The sequence below is a fragment of the Rana temporaria genome, chromosome 5, assembly GCF_905171775.1.
Source record: "Rana temporaria chromosome 5, aRanTem1.1, whole genome shotgun sequence".
NCBI lineage: Eukaryota > Metazoa > Chordata > Amphibia > Anura > Ranidae > Rana > Rana temporaria.
The window spans coordinates 346,829,412-346,849,392 of NC_053493.1; the positions used below are offsets into that span (position 1 = coordinate 346,829,412).

General features: G+C 43.2%; 1 protein-coding gene across 1 annotated transcript in view; it reads right to left on the reverse strand.

The window, feature by feature from the left end:
• Positions 1 to 5,642: 5,642 nt before the first annotated feature.
• The window catches only part of LOC120941194 (myosin-9-like), a 137,120-nt gene continuing 122,781 nt past the window's right edge, over positions 5,643 to 19,981 (reverse strand). Inside the window, exon 11 of the mRNA XM_040354492.1 lies at positions 5,643 to 6,221. Within this exon, the coding sequence (XP_040210426.1) occupies positions 6,045 to 6,221 (177 nt within the window). The 3' untranslated portion in view covers positions 5,643 to 6,044. The remainder of the gene's footprint in view (positions 6,222 to 19,981) is intronic.

Here is a 19,981-nt window from a genome sequence, read left to right on the forward strand (position 1 = left end):
ACACCCAGTCCCGCAGATTACATACTTGGAAGCCACGGTGAAAATATAGATAATACGGTATGTACGGCAAGGATTTAAAAAAAAAAACAGCCTAATGTCATTCTCACAACTCGGCTGAATGTAAATATTAACATTTTTTGTTTGGGTGAACCCCCGCTTTAAGCTGGCCATACCCTGAGTGAATTTCAGCTGGTTCATTATATACTTCAGTCAACCGGTGGCCATGTTGGCAGTTGGCACTACTCCATTGTAAAAAAAAAAAGTTGTTGGCTAAACAATGCCTGCATCCATATCGTTCTTATTATTCCAAAAGTCGTCAGAACCGGCTGTCAGAATACATATGCCACAATGGGCGATTCATCTTCAGTGTGCATGGGCCCATATGGATCATTCTCCTTCTCCTAGACAGCCATGGATGTATCTATTATGTCATAGCCATGAAAGGGCTTGTTTGGAACCCACCGTTGTGTTTAAAAGTGAGCGTGTATTACTAAGCACGTCATCAGAAAATAGATTTTGGAAGTACCAGTGCTAAAGTTATTTTAATTTATTACAGGTACTTATACAGCACTGTCAATTTACACAGCGCTATACATATATATTGGACATTCACATCAGTTCCTGCCCTCAAGGAGCTTACAATCACATTCATACATACACATAGTAGAGCCAATTAACCTACCAGCATGTCTTTGGATTGTGGGAGGAAAACCCACACAGGCACAACATGCAAACTCTGTACAGGAAGAGTCCCGGTTGGGATTTGAACTGACAACCCTAGTACTGCCAGGCTGAAGTGCTAACCACTTAGCCACTGTGCTTCTAGGTAAGTCACAGACAAAAATGAATGGGCAGATTAATGACAGGATTCTCTTACTCCAATCACAGAACACTTTGCATTCTGGGGAAAAAATACTACAACTTCCATGAATGGAGGAGGCAGATAGAAGAGGTGAGAAAGCACAGCAATTCTTCCATGCTCCCAGGGGTTGATGTGAACCCCAGCAGTGCTGAAAGAGCAGCTCTGTAGGGAGGATATGGCAGGACTGGGGAGTAGATTTTTACACTATGCAGAATCCAGACGAATATGGGACACACTTATATATCAGTTATGTCCCTTGTGCTGTATAGCATAAAAAAGAAAAAAATGAACTAAACTTCAGCTTTAATTTCCTGGGGGCTACACAGCAACTTAAAATTATATATAACTTATTTTTGGAGTAATCATCTTCTACTTTGTATTTTTGTACCTAAGATTTTTGCAGGGCAAATATCTGTAAAAATATTTTCTAACAGGTTTATTGGCCCCTGTCTAAATTGTCCCTAGTATGTATGATAGTGAGTTGGGGACCTTAGATTGCAAGCTTCTTGAGGGCAGGGGGTTATATGAATGTACAATAATAAGTACATAAATAAATAAAATAAAATATCAAATTAATAATATACATGGTCCATGATAAAAGAGATTTGGTATTCTGCATATAAATAAAAATAAATATAAATAAAATAAATATTACAATATTTGCATACATAATAACATTTGTTAATATATATAATGTAAACATACCCAACTTCTCGCACTTCTTTTTGTGCATACATGGTAATGTGTAAAATTCATATATTACGCATACTTGCCATCACAATGAGGATAGTAATAAGGACTCATTCATGCCAATGGGTTATTCATGTATTATCTAGGAAGGGAAAACTTTGTGACAGATGGACGCACAGAGTGACCTTCACACCCAGCCATGTACACAGCAGTCACAATCCTGAATCGCACTATTTAAATGATTAGCAATCAGCCAATCAATATGCTCCAGTGAGGACTGCTAAGCAGTTAATTACTGGAATCCGAAATCTTTATCTCTGGTGAGACCACGGCTCTTGTACTGGTCAGTCCTATGCTGTCCATTATATTCTACAGATAATCTGAGACAGTGATAGGCAACAGGTGGCACAGAGCAGAGTCGCATCCCCCCCTCCACCCCCAAACACACACCAGACTGACAATAGACACATATGCAGTGCAGATGCTTGTCTGCGTTTCATCTAGTTCGCCAGCAGGCTTGCGATGGTTACAATCGGGAATTTTTATTATTAACAATAGAATCTAAATGTACATCTAGAATTGCCAGGCATTTGCCTATAAAGTTATAAAATTCCCCAGCAGGCACAAATGCAAATGAGCAGTTTAGGCTTAAAACCCTCAAATGCAGAACACGTGAAGTGCCACCATTGTGTATTATGGAGAATGTGGAAATGAGCAGCAGGTTCTCTACAGAAAACAATCTTCAGATCTATGATAAAACTGATTTGCCCTCTTCAAGTGGTGAATGTGCAGAGCATAAGGTGTGCGCAGCCTATTGCATTAGGCTGTGCACCCCAAAGCTCAAACACACACTACCGATCACTCACTATGTTCATTCAGAAAGGGAAGGGGCTGATAAATACATATTTACCGGCCTCTTCCCTCACTCATCTTAAAAAATCTCCGCAGCAACACCTGGCAGGAGAGGAAGGAAGGCAGAGGTGCTGCAGAGGGAAGGGGAGGGGAGCCAGGGAGGTAGCTGGAATCTGTGCTGCACAGAATGATTTGTATTTGCCTGGGCACACCCGGCACACCCTGTGCACACGCCTATGGTTCAGAGGATTTGGCTTGGAGAATGCAATTCTGCAACACTTGCTTTTGTATAAATACAGGGAATGTCCTGGGATCTTGATTTCACATGGAAGAATGGGAAATCATGATGCTAGCTGAACAGAGTTTAATGTGACCAGACTCAGGAAACACATGGGTGGTGTATACACTCTAACAGTATCTCAAATTACCCGATTCACAAATAATGTGGAGCAAACCAGGCAAACTGCTAATTTAGATGTAGCACCCTGAAGTTTAGTCAGGGTGGCTGGCTACTAAATTTATCTGCCAAGTGATTGTTGCCTTGGCCAATTCATAGGAGGTCAATTGATTTCACCCTAATTCTGGAATTGCTGCACTTCTCTCTTCTGTCACTAGATGGCCGGATATCTGGCGGAATTAGATAAAACAAGGGCATTAGGGCATTGCAAGGATAGATTAGGAATGAATGGGATGTCTCAGCCGATGGGCAGGGATCTTCTTGGGTTCCTTGGCCTGCTGGGAAAGCCTATTTATTTGGGTGAGGTCAGGTGATCGGGGTTCTGTGCCACCTGGATGGCTGTCTGGATGGACATGTGTTGTAATGCCCCGGGCTACTAGGCCATAAGCCTAGGGCCTATCCCAGGGACATCTGGGTGCTAGGCTGCCTGAGGCAAGAAGCAAGAGAGCAGTGTAGGGTTAGGACTGCGGCTTGCAGTCCAACCAGAAGTAACGGTTCCGCCAGACGGGAAACCATTCGTGGTCGGAGGTAGAGGGGAAGCTGTTGTCAGAACACAATAGCTCAGCAGGGAGATCGCTGTACTACATTACATAGTTAGCAGGAGGAGGCAAGAACCTGCAATAAAATACATAACCAGTTGTGGATTTTGGGCATATGCCAAAAAGAAAAGGTAATAACAAACATCTTGTTGTCTTTGCACTTAGACTTAAATATTTAACATGAAGTACGGGTTCACTTTAAGAAGACAGATTTTCTTGTTCTTGAAAGCATTGTTTACATATAACCTGGCACCATTGCATGTGTATTTTCATGAGCGTATGCTGGCAGGAAAGATTATTACTTTTAATTAATTAACCTTTTGCATGAAAAAAGCGAGGCAAAAAAAAAGCATATAGGAGGGCAATAGAAAAATACTAGGAATGATCTATTGTATGACACTAAGGCCCCTTTCACACTGGGGCGTTTTTCGAGTGTTATGCAAGTGTTTTTCAAGCGTTATTCGAGCAAAGCCTCATCTGCAATCCCAATGTGCTGGTAAAGCACCGCTAAGACCCTAACGTTTTAGGGCGTTTTTGCAGTGCCTCAGTGTGAAAGGGTAAGGCGTTTTTCACAGCGCTTTCAATTCATTTCAATGGAGAGGGGTGTTTTTGGAGCGTTTTTTTTCAGCTGCTCCAAAGATGCTGCTTGCAGGACTCGGTGTGAAAGGGTCAATTGAGATGCATGGAGAGCATTTTATGAGCGTTTTAATAGCGCTATTTTTAACGCTAAAACGCTGTAAGACGCTTCAGTGTAAAAGGGGTCTAAGAGGAGTAAAAAGTCAGATGACACAACTAGGATAATAATCAAAAACTCTAACCAACATGCAAAAATACAATATGTTATACAAAAATATTTGCATCTGTTAGCAATGGATCCCAATGTGGGTAGATTTATATCTAAATTGAAAATAGGCACATTTGCTTGGAGATGGGTTATTATTTTTTTATTTGATTATTCACATTTAAGAAGAATATTGGGAATCATTATTCAAATATAAACAGTCTCTAAAGAAAAGTATTTCCACCAAAAGTCTCCAAGTCTGAATTTTCCGATTAAACTCTTCTTTAGCTCATCAACAAAACCACGTTGGAAGTTATCTTATCCACATGTTATCAAAATATATTTAATGCATTTCTACATTTTACTGAATATTTCCAGTAGACACGATTAGCTTTGTATAAAATGGCACAAATACAATAACTATGCAATGGCATTAGAAGATATTGGAAATTAAAAACAACAGCTTTAACCACTTGCTTACTGGGCACATATACCCCCTCCTGCCCAGGTGAAATTTCAGCTTCCGGCACTGCGTCGTTTTAACTGACAATTGCGCGGTCGTGCGACCTGGCTCCCAAACAAAATTGATGTCCTTTTTTCCCCACAAGTAGAGCTTTCTTTTGGTGGTATTTGATCGCCTTTGCGGTTTTTATTTTTTGCGCTTTAAACAAAAAAGTGCGACAATTTTGAAAAAAAATACAATATTTTTTACTTGTTGCTATAATAAATATGCCAATTTAAAAAAAATATATATATATTTCTCAGTTTAGGCCGATACGTATTCTTCTACATATTTTTGGTAAAAAAAAAAAAAAAAATCGCAATAAGCGCAAAAGTTATAGCGCCTACAAAATAGGGGACAGAATTATTATTATTTTTTTTATTTTTTATTTTTTTTTACTAGAAATGGCGGCGATCTGCGATTTTTATTGGGACTGCGACGTTATGGCGGACACATCGGACACATTTTTGGCGCCATTCACATTTATACTGCGATCAGTGCTATAAATATGCACGAATTACTGTATAAATGTGACTGGCATTGAAGGGGTTAACACTAGGGGGTGAGGAAGGGGTTAAATATGTTCCCTATATAGTGTTCTAACTGTAGGTGGGGGGGGGTGACCAATCTGTGTCCCTATGTACAAGAGACACAGATCGGTCTCCTCTCCAGAGACAGGACACGGTCTCTGTGTGAGCCGGCAATGAGAGATGATCTCATATGTTTACATATGAGATCATCTCTCATTGTCCGCACAGATCGCATCGCAAACGGCCACTCTGATTTGCCGTTCGCGGCGATCTGTAATTGGCTGTGTCCAAGGGACACGGCCAACACAGAAGTTCCCCGCTGCACGCTCTGGAGCGCGCGCGGGGAACGCCCAAAGGGGCGGACGTCAATTGATGTCTTGTTGGATATTCAGATCCGCGCTGTAGCCGTCATTCGGCTATAGCGCGGGTCTCAGGAGGTTAAATACAAAAATCTAAAAAAAAAAAAATTTGCACTTCATTCATAGAATTATTAAATCAAAGTAAGACCCTTCTGTCTCCCCCTCCTCAGTAGTGAGTTCTTTACTGAAATCATGATCCAGGGTTCAAGCTCGGTGGGGCACACACAATCCATCCCACAATCCTGCACCAGCTCTTTATTGTCACCAGTGCTGTAAAAAAGCCACATGAGCTGGTATCAGAATAACAAAGGATGGGAACTCTCATCTTTCTGTAGGTATATAATCATATATATGTCAGGTACATCAGTCTCATAGTGTTTTAAAGCATGATAATTAAAAAATAAAAATAAAATCAAGGTGCAAACCCAGAGAAACAGATCACAAGAGTTGATCTTACAGACAGAATGGATTTTTAGGAGGTTTGCACATCTCTAGCTGCAACACCATATAGGATACTAGAGAGCTCCTGCCAGGCTTGTTTCCCAGAAGATTCATCCAGATCTCTGTGGAGCTTCAGGCTATTGAAATCGGAGCACAAGCTGTCCACATGACCCTGCATGCGGCGGATTTCATCGTTTTTCTCTGCGATCTAGGAAGAATAAAGACATTTGTTGTTTAATGTACAGAATTACTAACATGCTGTACCATTGCGTGATGTGGGTAGGGTGGTTTATTAATGGACACAGAGATTGTAGAGCATTGTAGAATTGTGCATGGATGCGTGACTTGTGATCTTGAAGCACATAAAACGTGACAGTTTTATGTCCAGCTTTGGCTGAAGTCACTATCACATACAGTATTTAAGGGTAAATATGTATTTATTGCTTTTCAACAGATTGATACAATACATACAACCACCAGATGTCCACAATAGCACATACAGTATTTAACGCACTGCCCAGCACTTACTTTTTTTTTTGATAAACCTATGTTTTTTCATTCCCTCACATTTTTTAAACATACAAATAATGTGTTAAAACATATAAAACTTTGGCCTGATTAAAAAGCAGATTATTTTAAACACAGGGAGTTTCTGAAATCAATTATACCACCAGTACAAACATTACACTATGTAACGCTATCAGCGTTAATTCAATGTGTACGAGCGCAGCTGTACCTCTCCCTAACAGCTGCGCTCTATTCAATGAGATGTCCGCGTCACTTCCGGTGCGCGGACGTCTGCGGTTCACGCTGGAACGCATACGGCGCCCGGCTCCTCTCATGAGCCCGGGCTATTTAAACCCCCAGGTTCGGCGGCAGGGTGTTCAGATATTGCAGTTGGACGCCTGCCGCCACCTGTGTATTGGGACCCTTCTACAACCTCTCCTTCTCGGACTACTCTGCCAGCAGCCCTGACGCCAACCAGCCTCCCTGATCCAGCTTCACAGCACCTCTTCCCTGAACCCTGCTATCTGGATGTCAGCAACCTTTCTGTTGGAAACCTCCACTAGAAGCTACTATCCAACCGCAAGTACCCTAATGACAATTAGCTGTTATTACAGTGTATATCTTCTCTGCTGCTAAAGGGACAGTGTTCTTATGCTCTGTATCTGCTATATTACAGGGTCTGTTATCTCAGCTCAAGTTTATTTCCTGCACTCACTTCAGTAGACCACTGAATCATTAATAGAGTCATTTGCATTCTGCCATAGCCAATCATTCTGTTTAATCCTGAACTCCAGCAGCTATATCAGGACTGTTCTATAGTCTGCTGTCTAAATTAGTTTATGAAGTAATAAGCTACCATAATTATAGTTCTGTTTCTCACTGGAGGTTGTGATGAGTAAACCCCAAACTCTTATTGTTCATTGAGAGTGAACCGGTGGTTGAACCCTGAGAAGCCTCCGCTGTTGAGATCCAAAACCATATTTACTAAACCCAGAATATTCTCGCAGGGTCATAACACACTACATATCTGGCAATGTAGAAAAAGGAAAATGTGGAAACCTGTTATCGGATCACTGCTCCACCATACCATGCTAACTACCAGCACAAGTAAACTTGTAATAAAAGAGTCAATAATATATTGTGACAGGAAGTCAGGTAAATCTGTGGGTGTTGTCACAGACGGGACATACATTTCTGCCTTGTTTAGACAATACACCAATTGTTATTAGGCGTCGGCTGCAAATGTAGCCAGGAAAGGTCTAAGGGCGTTAGATGACTTCAGCTGTTCGTAATGAGGCAATTAAGGCCTCTATAAGTAGTCCAGAGGATTACCACTAATTTGCTGCATGCTGAGGCTTTCTGAGTGAAAGAGAGCAGTACTGAAAGTCTTCTGAGGAGGTGAGGAGAGGATTGATTTTTCTGTGTGATAAAAATCAAAAGACTATTGTTTTTCTGCTGTATGACCAGCACTGTCTACCCAGCAGTAGGCTGTGCTAGACTCCATAGATAGGTTCCTGTGTGGAAGGTAGACGCCCAAAGTGGCTAGGGTTTATTTTATGTTTGATTTTGTTTATGCTGTTTGGATGCTTGCACTTGTTTCCAGCAAGATGGAAGAATAAACCAAAATCTTTGTTTTCAACCGTCTTTGACTGCCTGTCTGTATAAATTTAGTGTGTGGTAAACCCATCCAAGCGGTCACACACCCCGCTACCGAGCTAACCCCTTACAATATATAGACATTAAAGTAATATGGGTAAAAGCTCAGTGTGTGATATCTACCATAGAACCGAAAGAGGCAAACACACTTTCCTCTACCTGGTGCATCTTCCATACCCCTCTAAGAGACAGACATGGGTTCCTCTACTCGAGGCATCTTCCATAGACCACTAGGAGACAACTTCAGACACTAGAAGACAACTTCAGCTACATGGTACATCTGCCATAGACCTCTAAGGCCGCGTACACACGGTCGTTCCAAACCGATGAGAATGGTCCGACGGGCCATTTTCATCGGTTCACCGCTGAAGTGGCCTGATGGTCTGATGTGCGTACACACCATCGTTCCAAAAACCGATCGGGTCAGAACACGGTGACGTCAAACACACGACGTGCTGAATAAAACTAAGTTCAATGCTTCTAAGCATGTGTCAAATTGATTCTGCGTATGCGCTTTTCTGTACTAACCATCGGTTTGGACCGATCGGTCAGCGGTCCATCGGTTAGATTTTGAAGCATGTTTTAAAATTTTGGACCGAAGGAAAACAGACCGATGGGCTATACGCACCGTCGGTTTGGACCGATGAAACTGAACCTCGGTCCATTCTCATTGGTTTTGTCTGACCGTGTGTACGCGGCCTAAGAAAGATATACAGCTTCAGCTACATGTTACACCTGCTATAGACCCCTAAGATGCAGACACAGCTTTAGCAACAAGGTACATTTGCTATTGACCTCTAAGAGACAGACACAGATTTAGCTACAAGGTACATCTGCCATAGACCTCTAAAGCCTCATACACACGGACTTCCATCTTGGATAAGATTGAGGAAATTTGAGTGGGATACTCCAAAAACAGGAACTATGTACAACTTGAGGAAGGACTAAGTATTTTCTGCAAAATTTGTGTGTAAAGTCTGTGCTTGCAACAGTAGACTTGGCTTTGAGCTAGTTGTAGATACAATGCAAACTCCTTTCTTTAGAGCCACAAGAACAGAGTCCATTTATAGAGAATTGAGTGGACTAAGCTCTTCTGAAAACCAGCTGGTGTCCCCTTTCGCAGACGCACAGCTGACTCTCTCTAGCACCAGTGGGGTGGCAGCAGTCCAAAAAGTCTAAGATCTCTCAGAACCGTATGTATTCACACAAGGCCCAAAGACAGCTGGTTGCCTTCTTCCAGATTCCAAATGATGCCTATGTCCAGTGATACCAGAACAGATCGTCAGCAGACAGCCCCTAGGTCAGCTCCCTGTGGTCTTAACTTCCAAGCCCTGCAGGCTGGACTGATCCTCTCCAGGAAAATACCCAGTGCCCAGTGTGCTCAAACAATTTATACAGTCTCCTAGCATGCTCCCTGAGATTGGCCAGGGTTGTATAAATATTCATGCTGCCATCTGCATAGCTCCACACCTATGATCTGGAAAGTTCTCACAGGTTTTCTAGACAGCAAAGTGAGTAAACAGACTAGCAGCAGCTGAGAACAATGAGCAGACCTAACTAGCCAAATGCAGCTCCTCAAAAACACAGCTCCACAAAACATAGTGAGCCAACACTAAAACTTAGCACACACTAATAATTTGAAGGCTGAAGGGTAAAAAACAGAGCGCTGATTGGCAGACCTAATTCGGTCATGCCCCACCAACAGAAGCTTCTATTGGACTGGCTACCGTACACACAGGCCCAGTGCCGGCCCAAGACATTGTGCTGCCTGGTACCAAGAATGAAATGCTGCCCCCCAAAAAAAATTACGCCCACCAAAATGCTCCCACATCCATTATTTTATATCATGATAACTAAAGTGGACCTATCATGGCTCTATACATGTGTATAGGAGTATAAAGAGGACCTGTTATGGCTATATTCATGCAATTAGCCCCACAGTGGAGCGGAGAGCGGAACGGGAGAAGCGGTGGGGTGGGAATTAGCCCCACAGTGGAGTGGAGAGCGGAGCTGGCGGAATGGGATGGCGGGCGGGCCACAATTTGCCGCCCCCCTGAAAGTGCCGCCTGGTACAATGGTACCATCGTGTCCCATGGTAGGGCCGGCCCTGCACAGGCCTTATGTCAGACAGTTTCTACTGAACCAGACAATTCCATCCGATATTTGGCCTGTGTGTACGCCCCTTAACTCTATCTATCTAATCCTAGCACCTATTTATGGGGGTGCTACACAATTTCTATCTAATCAGGTTGAGTGGAATTTAAGTAGGCACATCCTGAGTCATTATTGTAAGGCTGTCCAGCACAATAAAAAGCAACCAATGCTCCAGATTTCAAACAAGGCTAGCGATTATCAGATGTTACTGCTGTGCGGGGGATAATGAGTACCTCTGGTACTCAACACAGGAGATTTTGTGGCCTGTTAGAAAATCGCCCTGTAAGTGGGTCAGGGACAAGGGCGATGGACTGAAAGCACTGTGCATGTGTCTCTGCAAGCATTGTAGAAACATAGGTTGAGCATTTCAACAGTTACTCATTTGTTATCTTAAAAAAGGCAACAGTGTCTCCAAAATACTGGCGGTTTTGATGCTGTTCATGTGTTAAATATGCTGTTATTGCAACAAAGACCAAGTTTTATGTTTCATTATGTTTATTGAAAGGTTTTTCCAAAAAGGACACAAATTGTAGGCAAAGAATGACATCAAAAGTAAGGTCCATAACGCAGGTGGAACATATCAGAACATCAATAACAAAAATAAAGAGATCCAACTAGTATGTCAGTAAAGTTTCGAGGTCTTTACCTATCAGTGTGCTGGTGATTTTTTGTATTTTGGATTCGCTGGTATCACCATTGGCCATGCAACGTCTTGAAGGCATATAAAGGTGTGGTGCAGGATGGATTTTTGTTCAGATGCTCATTTGGGTCATGCAAGAAGCATCAGATGTCGCAAAAATTAGAACCACACTCCTCAAGCCACTTTCGTATGGGGATACATTTATAGAGAAAATGAAGAGCCCAAGGGGCTCTAGATCGGACTTCGTAGAAAAATTGAAGAGGGTAGAATTAAAATATTATTTTATTAACTGCTTAAGGACCGCCACACGCAGAATTACGTAGACAGAATGGCGCGGACAGGCAAATAGGCATACAGGTACGTCCCCTTTAATTTGATGCCGTGTGGCCGCTCCCGCGGTACCTGCGGACTCGATGTCCGCCGGTGTCCCACGATCATGTCACGAAGCTGAAGAACGGAGCGATGTCAGCGTAAACACAACGGGGCAGATCCACAAAGAAATTACGCCGGCGTATCTATTGATACGCCGGCGTAATTTCAAAATTCCCGCGTCGTATCTTTGTTTTGAATCCTCAAAACAAGATACGATGGCATCGCGGCTTGATCCAACAGGCGTACGTCTTCGTACGCCTTCGGATCTTAGATGCAATTTTTCGGCGGCCGCTAGGTGCCGTTTCCGTCGAAATCCGCGTCGAGTATGCAAATTAGCTATTTACAGAGATCCACGAAAGTACGTCGGCCCGGCGCATTTTTTTCCGTCGTTTGCGTTCGGCTTTTTCCGACATATAGTTAAAGCTGCTGTTCTGAGGCGTACTCAATGTTAAGTATGGCCATCCTTCCCGCGTACAATTTAGAATTTTTTGCGTCGTTTGCGTAAGTCGTTTGCAAATAGGAATTTGCGTAGAATGACGTCACCGTCGTAAGCATTGGCTGGTTCCGGTTTAATTTCGAGCATGCGCACTGGGATTTACCCCCAGGGATGGCCCATGTGCAGTTAAAAAAAAACGTCGTTTACGTCGGGTCACGACGTATTAACATAAAACACGCCCCCATCACTTCCATTTGAATTCCGCGCCCTTACGGCGCGGATTCGTTGTGGATTCAAACAATACAAAAGTAAGTTACATCGGCGTAGCGTATCTTAGATACGCTGCGCCCGGCGCAGATGTATGTGGATCTGGACCAACATCTCCCCATTCTCCCTAATGACATGTCACTGATCGAATGCTCCCTCTCATCGGGAGCAGCGATTAGTGACGTGTCACTAATAGCCACACCCCCTAACAGTTAGAATCACTCCCTAGGACACACTTAGCCCCTTCAGCGCCCCCTACAGGTTAACCCCTTCACTGCCAGTGTAATTTTTACAGTAATCAGTGCATTTTTATAGCACTGGTCACTGTAAAAATGACAATAGTCCCAAAATGATGTCAAAAGTGTCCGCCAAAATGTCGCAGTCACGATAAAAATTGCTGATCTCAGCCATTACTAGTAAAAAAAAATATATATTAATAAAAATGCCATAAAACTATCCCCTATTTTGTAGACGCTATAACTTTTGCGCAAACCAATCAATAAACGCTTATTGCGATTTATTTTTACCAAAAATATGTAGACGAATACATTTCGGCCTAAACTGAGAAAAACTTTTTTTTTATATATATTTTTGGGGGATATTTATTATAGCAAAAAGTAAAAAATAATGATTTTTTTTTTCAAAATTGTCGCTCTATTTTTGTTTGTAGCGTGATCAAATACCACCAAAAGAAATCTCGATTTGTGGGGGAAAAAAAAAGTCAATTTTGTTTGGGAACCACGTCGCACCACGGGATAATTGTCAGTTAAAGCGACACAGTGGCGAATCGCAAAAAGTGGCCTGGTCTTTGGCCAGCCAAATGGTCCGGGGCTTAAGTGGTTTAAGTGGTTAAAGGGTTTGTAAAGGAATTTTTATTTTTTTATCTTAATAGCTTCCTTTACCTTAATGCAGTGCTGTTTTCATGTCCTCATTGTTCGTTTTTGCTCTCAAGTTGCTGTAATTCTTCTCTGATCTCCACACTTCCTGGTTGTCTGTTTCCCGATAACCACAGTACTGGGAGCTTTCTCTCTGTGGTCACTAATCAAGGAGGTGTGATTACTAAGGGCCAGATTCACAGAAAAAGTACGCCGGAGTATCTGCTGATACTCCGGCGTACTTTCAAATTTTCCGCGTCGTATCTTTATTTGTAATTCACAAACAAAGATACGACGGCATTTGGCTAAGATCCGACAGGTGTACGGCTTCGTACACCTTCGGATCTTAGGATGAAATACTTCGGCGACCGCTGGGTGGAGTTTGCGTCGTTTTCCACGTCGGGTATGCAAATTAGCTGTTTAAGGCGGTACGCGCGTTCGTCGCATTTTCTTATGTCGTCGCTAGTCGGTTTTTCCCGTCGTAAAGTTGCACTTGCTATTTAGGTGGTGTAATATTAGACAGCCCATGTTAAAGTATGGCCGTCGTTCCCGCGTCAAATTTTAAATTTTTTTTTGCGTAAGACGTCGGGGAATACGAAAGGACGTAACGCACGTCGCCGTTCAAAAAACACGTCGGGGTGCCGTAATTTCGCGCAAAGCACGGCGGGAAATTTCCTAACGGAGCATGCGCAGAACGTTCGGCGTGGGAACGCACCTAATTTAAATGGTAAACGCCCCATTTGAATTAGGCGGGCTTGCGCCGGACGGATTTACGTTACGCCGCCGCAAGTTTACAGGCAAGTGCTTTGTGAATCAAGCACTTACGCTTAAAACTTGCGGCGGTGTAACGTAAATGACATACGTTACGCCGCAGCGCAAGTACGTGAATCTGGCCCTGTGTGTCTAAAACCCCTCAGCACCAATCAATTTTGTTTTCCAAACCATTACTGCCCTGTATTGGCTCTGTGGCTCTGTACAGCAGAGGCAGGAAACAACATGCAAAAACGAAACTAGAAACTACAGGTACATTAGATGATTGATTTGTTGCTATTTTTAATCGTTTTTAAAAAGGAATCAGTTAACTATTAGGTGTCTGTACCCTGTAAACAGTCATTTCAGCAAAAAATATGTTTTCCTTTACAACTCCTTTAACTGACTGGCTGTTAATAAAATACTATTTTTATTTTACTCTCGTCCATTTTGCCTACAAAGTCCGATCTAGAGCCGATCTTGGGCTCTTCATTTTCTCTATAAAAGCAGCAGATGTCTTAACGCTTGCTGTTTTTAGGCAGATATCAGTTTAAGGATGACCAACCTAATATTTGTCAGTAAGTTTTGGTGTGACTATCTCAGTGTTACTAATCTGATGTCTCATCTTCAACTGTATTTCTTTATATAGATTTGTGGATTCAACTCTTAAAAAGCAGCCTGTATATAGGAGCAGTACAATCAGCAATCTGCTAAATGATATCAATTATCCACAAGGACAGTCTTAGAAAACTGACAGATTTGAACTGAAAGGAGAATACAAATAAACCTCCACCACCACCATGCATCACTACAAGCAGGAAGCAGAGCCTGCATATGTAATGACTCGCTACCATGCCCCCATGTACATATATATTAACCACTTGCTTACTGGGCACATATACCCCCCTCCTGCCCAGGTGAAATGTCAGCTTCCGGCACTGCGTCGCTTTAACTGACAATTGCGCGGTCGTGCGCCGTGGCTCCCAAACAAAATTGGTGTCCTTTTTTTCCCACAAATAGAGCTTTCTTTTGGTGGTATTTGATCACCTCTGCGGTTTTTATTTTTTGCGCTATAAACAAAAAAGAACCACAATTTTGAAAAACGTACAATATTTTTTAATTGTTGCTATAATAAATATCCCAATTTAAAAAAAAAAAAAAAAAACATTTTTCAGTCTAGGCCGATACGTATTCTTCTACATAATTTTGGTAACAAAAAAAAAAAAAAAAAATCGCATTAAGCGACTGGTTTACGCAAAAGTTATAGCGTCTACAAAATAGGGGACAGAATTATTATTTTTTATTATTTTTTTTTACTAGTAATGGCGGCGATCTGCGATTTTTATTGGGACTGCGACATTATGGCGGACACATCGGACACTTTTGACACATTTTTGGCACCATTCACATTTATACTGCGATCAGTGCTATAAATATGCACTAATTACTGTATAAATGTGACTGGCATTGAAGGGGTTAACACTAGGGGGTGAGGAAGGGGTTAAATGTGTACCCTGAATAGTGTTCTAACTGTGGGGGAAGGGGGGTGACTGGGGGAGGTGACCGATCTGTGTCCCTATGTACAAGAGACACAGATCCGTCTCCTCTCTCCCTGACAGGATGTTGTCATTGTGAGAGCCGGCAATGAGAAATGATCTCATATGTTTACATATGAGATCATCTCTCATTGGCCGCACAGATCGCCTACCAAACGGCCACTCCGATTGGCCGTTCACGGGGATCTGTGATTGGCTGTGTCCAAGGGACACGGGCAGCATAGAGTTTCCCCGCTGCGCGCTCGGGAGCGCGCGCGGGGAACGAGGAAAGGGGCGGACGTCAATTGACGTCCTGTTGGTTTTTCAGGTCCGCGCTGAAGCCGTCATTCGGCTATAGCGCGGGCCTCAAGTGGTTAACAAACTAGTGATAGAAACATAAAAGAAAGTCACATATGCAATGGCTTCACATCACTATTTTACATTAAATTGAAATAATTATTGGAGTAATTTTCTTTCAATTGTGCCGAACACTTATTTGCGATATTTTCCAATATAATCAGAACATACATTGGAAAAAGAAAAAAAGAACTGCTTTCCAAAAGATTGCATTTATATATTTTCACGTAATCAATTTTCCATGTTCTAAAGAAGAAAAAAGAAAACAAATGTTTGTATTGTACTATACACAACACTAGTGAAAAAAAAAAAATCAACAATTATGAAAAATGCTTTGAGTTTTCTTAGAATTAAAATATGGTGGAGAAAGTCAGAGGGAGACAGATAAAGCATAGGATCCCAGATGAGATATTCTTGCCCCCCCTAAATCCTTTATAAACACATTGGGCTAGATTCAGGTAGCCGGGCGCATTGTTACGGCGGCGTAGCGTATCGTATTTACGCTACGCCGCCGTAAATCAGAGAGGCAATTGCTGTATTCACAAAGCACTTGCCTCCTAAGTTACGGCGGCGTATCGTAAATGGGGCCGGCGTAAGCGCGCCTAATTCAAATGAGTATGAGGGGGCGTGTTTTATGTAAATGGCTGGTGACCCGACGTGATTGATGTTTTTTACGAACGGCGCATGTGCCGTCCGTGTACATATCCCAGTGTGCATTGCTCCAAAGTACGCCGCAAGGACGTATTGGTTTCGACGTGAACGTAAATTATGTCCAGCCCTATTCGCGAACGACTTACGCAAATGATGTAAAAAATTCAAAATTCGACGCGGGAACGACGTCCATACTTAACATTGAGTACGCCTCATAGAAGCAGGAGCAACGTTACGCCGGAAAATCCTTACGCAAACTACGTAAAAAAATTCCGCCGGGCGCACGTACGTTTGTGAATCGGCGTATCTAGGTAATTTGCATATTCTACACCGAAAACGACGGAAGCGCCACCTAGCGGCCAGCGTAAATATGCACCCTAAGATACGACGGCGTAAGAGACTTACGCCAGTCGGATCTTAGCCTAATTTCGGCGTATCTTGCTTTCTGAATACAGAAAGAAGATACGCCGGTGCTTTACAAATAGTGACACAACCCATACAATTCTGATACAACTATACAGCAATCTGACCATTTGTGAAGACAACGTGATCACCCCGGTCAGCACAGGCTGCTGGGATGTTAGCTGGAAAATGATGGTCTTCTCTGCTGATTAAATTTGTCACGCACAAAGGGATGTCATCATTCAGAGCCAAGCAGAAGGACCCACACATAATCTAATGTTCACTTACTACTCTGCTTCTTGACCTCCCCCCCATTAGTGTATTTTAGGTAGCCCTAGGGCATTTCTAATTATCTCTGCATTATCAGAAGCATAGGAGATTAAAGAATTCCAACCTGGCTTACTGCTTGAATGTGTTCGATACATGAAGCACCACACATAATAATGTAAAAACTATTGGGACGCCTGCCTTTACATGCACATGAACTTTAATGGCATCCCGGTCTTAGTCCGTAGGGTTCAATATTGAGTTGGTCCATCCTTTGCAGCTATAACAGCTTCACCTCTTCTGGGAAGGCTGTCCACAAGGTTTAGGAGTGTGTCTATGGGAATGTTTGACCATTCTTCCAGAAGCACATTTGCGAGGAACTTATGTGGACGAAAAGGCCTGGCTCGCAGTCTCCACTCTAATTCATCCCAAACGTCAGGGCTCAAGTCCTGTGGGAACGCGTGGGAACGGAGTTCCTGCACTTTTTTCACAGCAGGAACGCAGTTCACTTTGCAGGACTAGAGCAGCCAAGCCGCCCGAGCCAATCCTTCACTAAGCGGCGATGCCCGGCTCGAGTCACTGTCAGGGGCAGGCGAAGTTATCGCGGGATTTAGAAAGAACTTCTTTCTAAATCCCGCGATAACTTGCGGCAGACCTCCGCAATGTCTCCTGGGAACAATGACAAAAGCTCCCAGGAGACATTGCGGCATTGAGGAAGTGACGGAATACCCGCACACTACCCGATGAATCCATATACAGGAAGCAGCCAGTAACATAAAGGATTACTAAGGTACAGTGGATCGAAAAAAAAACATGTGGTTTAGTAATTATGCATATGAGCGTATAATTTTTTTTTTTTTTTGGTGGGGGAGTGGATCTTGGGTGGGAGTTCCCACACTTTTTTCCTCAGGACTTGACCCCTGCCAAAGGTGATGGGGGTTGGGTTTGGCCCCTTAGTTCCAGTGAAGGGAACTCTTAAGGCGTCAGCATTCCAAGACATTTTGGACAATTTCATACACCCAACTTTAAGGGAACAGTTTGGGGATGACCCCTTCCTGTTTTAACATGACTGCGCACCAGTGCACAAAGCAAGGTTCATAATGACTTGCATGAGCGAGTTTGGGGTGGAGGAGTCCTGACCTCAACCCCATAGAACACCTTTGGGATGAACTATAGCGCAGACAGTGAACCAGGCATTCTCGTCCAAAATCAGTGCCTGACCTCACAAATGCGCTTCTGGGAGAATGGTCAAACATTCCCATAGACACACTCCCAAAACTTGTGGACAGCCTTCCCAGAAGATTTGAAGCTGTTATAGCTACAAAGGATGGGCCAACTCAATATTGAACCCTACAGGCTAAGACTGAGATGTCGTTAAAGTTCATGTGCGTGTAAAGGCAGGTGTCCCAATACTTTTGGTAATATAGTTTACATGCAAACTCACGATATGTTTGAGAAGGCGACTTCAAATGGAATCTGTCACTGTGCCCATTCAGAAAAATGTGACATGTTCTCTTGACAGGCCATCCACTAAAACGTACCTTCCCCCTTGTCCCCAGTCATGCTTTTCATCTGTCAGAACCCGGAGTCTAATCCCCCTGTAAGCTCTGTGGCAGTGTTCACTACTACTTAATGAAAGGGGTGATGGTATAGTACATGAAAATGGAGCAGGGGAGGGGGGGGGGGGGGTGCAACAAAGGTGAGTGTTAGTAGAGTTGGGGGGGGGGGGGGTTTATTAGGAGAACTAGTCACTTTGCTCTTAATGGGAGAAATTACAGTTTCCATTTTAGAGTAAACTTTCACTAACTAAAACATGGAGGCTATGATTCTAAGTAATACTATATGCAAAATAAAATGAAATCATCAAATGTGACTAGATTAATAACTTAGACTACAAATAAGAAAATATCGAGAGCATAATATGACACAAAGACTCATAGTTTGTTATACATTTTTGAAAACAGGTAATTTTTCTCTTTCATTGATGCGCGCTGATGAGGCTGCACTGATAGGCACTAATGAGGCAGCACTGATGGGCACTGATGGGTGGCATTAAAAAGGAGCACTGATAGGTGCCACCGATGGGCACTGGTAGGTGACACTGATAGGCAGCACTGATCGGTAGCACTGATGATGAGGCATTGATGGGCATTGATAGGTGGCACTGGTGGGTACTGATAGGTGGCACTGGTGAGTACTGATAGGTGGCACTTGTGGGCATAGATAAGGGCAGTCGCGACTCTCCGTGTGAAGGACCGATGTCCCTCTGACAGAAGCCAGTGATCATCTTTTTTTCCCCCTCACGCTAACAGCGTGAGAGAAAGAAAAATACAGATCACCGATCTTCTGTTTACATCATGTGATCAGATGTCATTGGCTGACAGCTAATCACGTGGAAGGAGCTGGTATCGGCCCCTTACTCTGATCTGTGATCAGCTGAGTCTCATCACAGCGCGCCGCGCATGGCCCGCAGGGCCGTGCAGAAAGCACATGCTCGGAAGGACGTCTATAGACGCCCTCCTGCCAATCAAGGCCCGCGCTGTAGCCGTTTTTGTTGGCTATAGCGTGGGTGGGAGGAAGTTAAAGTGGTTCTAAAGCCTACACATTTTTTACCTTAATGCATTCCTTGCATTAAGGTAAAAAAAAAAAATGTTTAGGCATCAGCAACCCCACTCACCTCCCCTATTTACCCCTGAGCCCTCATTTGATCCAACGCTGTGCATGTCTGCAGCTCTTCCCTCCCCTAACTTCCATGTCTCACTGGCTTTGCTGGGGCATAGGGAGCAATTGGCCCCCATTGCTGTCAATCAAAGCAAGTGACGAGGGGGCGGGGCCGAGCAGCAGCAGGGCTAGGAAGTGAGCACGCACCAGTGCCCCATGGGAAGGGGCTTCCCATGGGGCCACAGACAGAGAGGAAGGGACAGGAGCACCTGTGGGGGACCTGGGAAGAGGAGGCCTTTAAAAAAAAAAAGGTTTACCATTTCAATCGCTTTAAAACTTCACTGTTAGCGCTGTTACTCTTAGAGCTTTATGTCTTATTATGCACTTGATAAATCCTTATTTTGAGTGTTTGTTAAAGTGGAGTTCCACCCATAAATA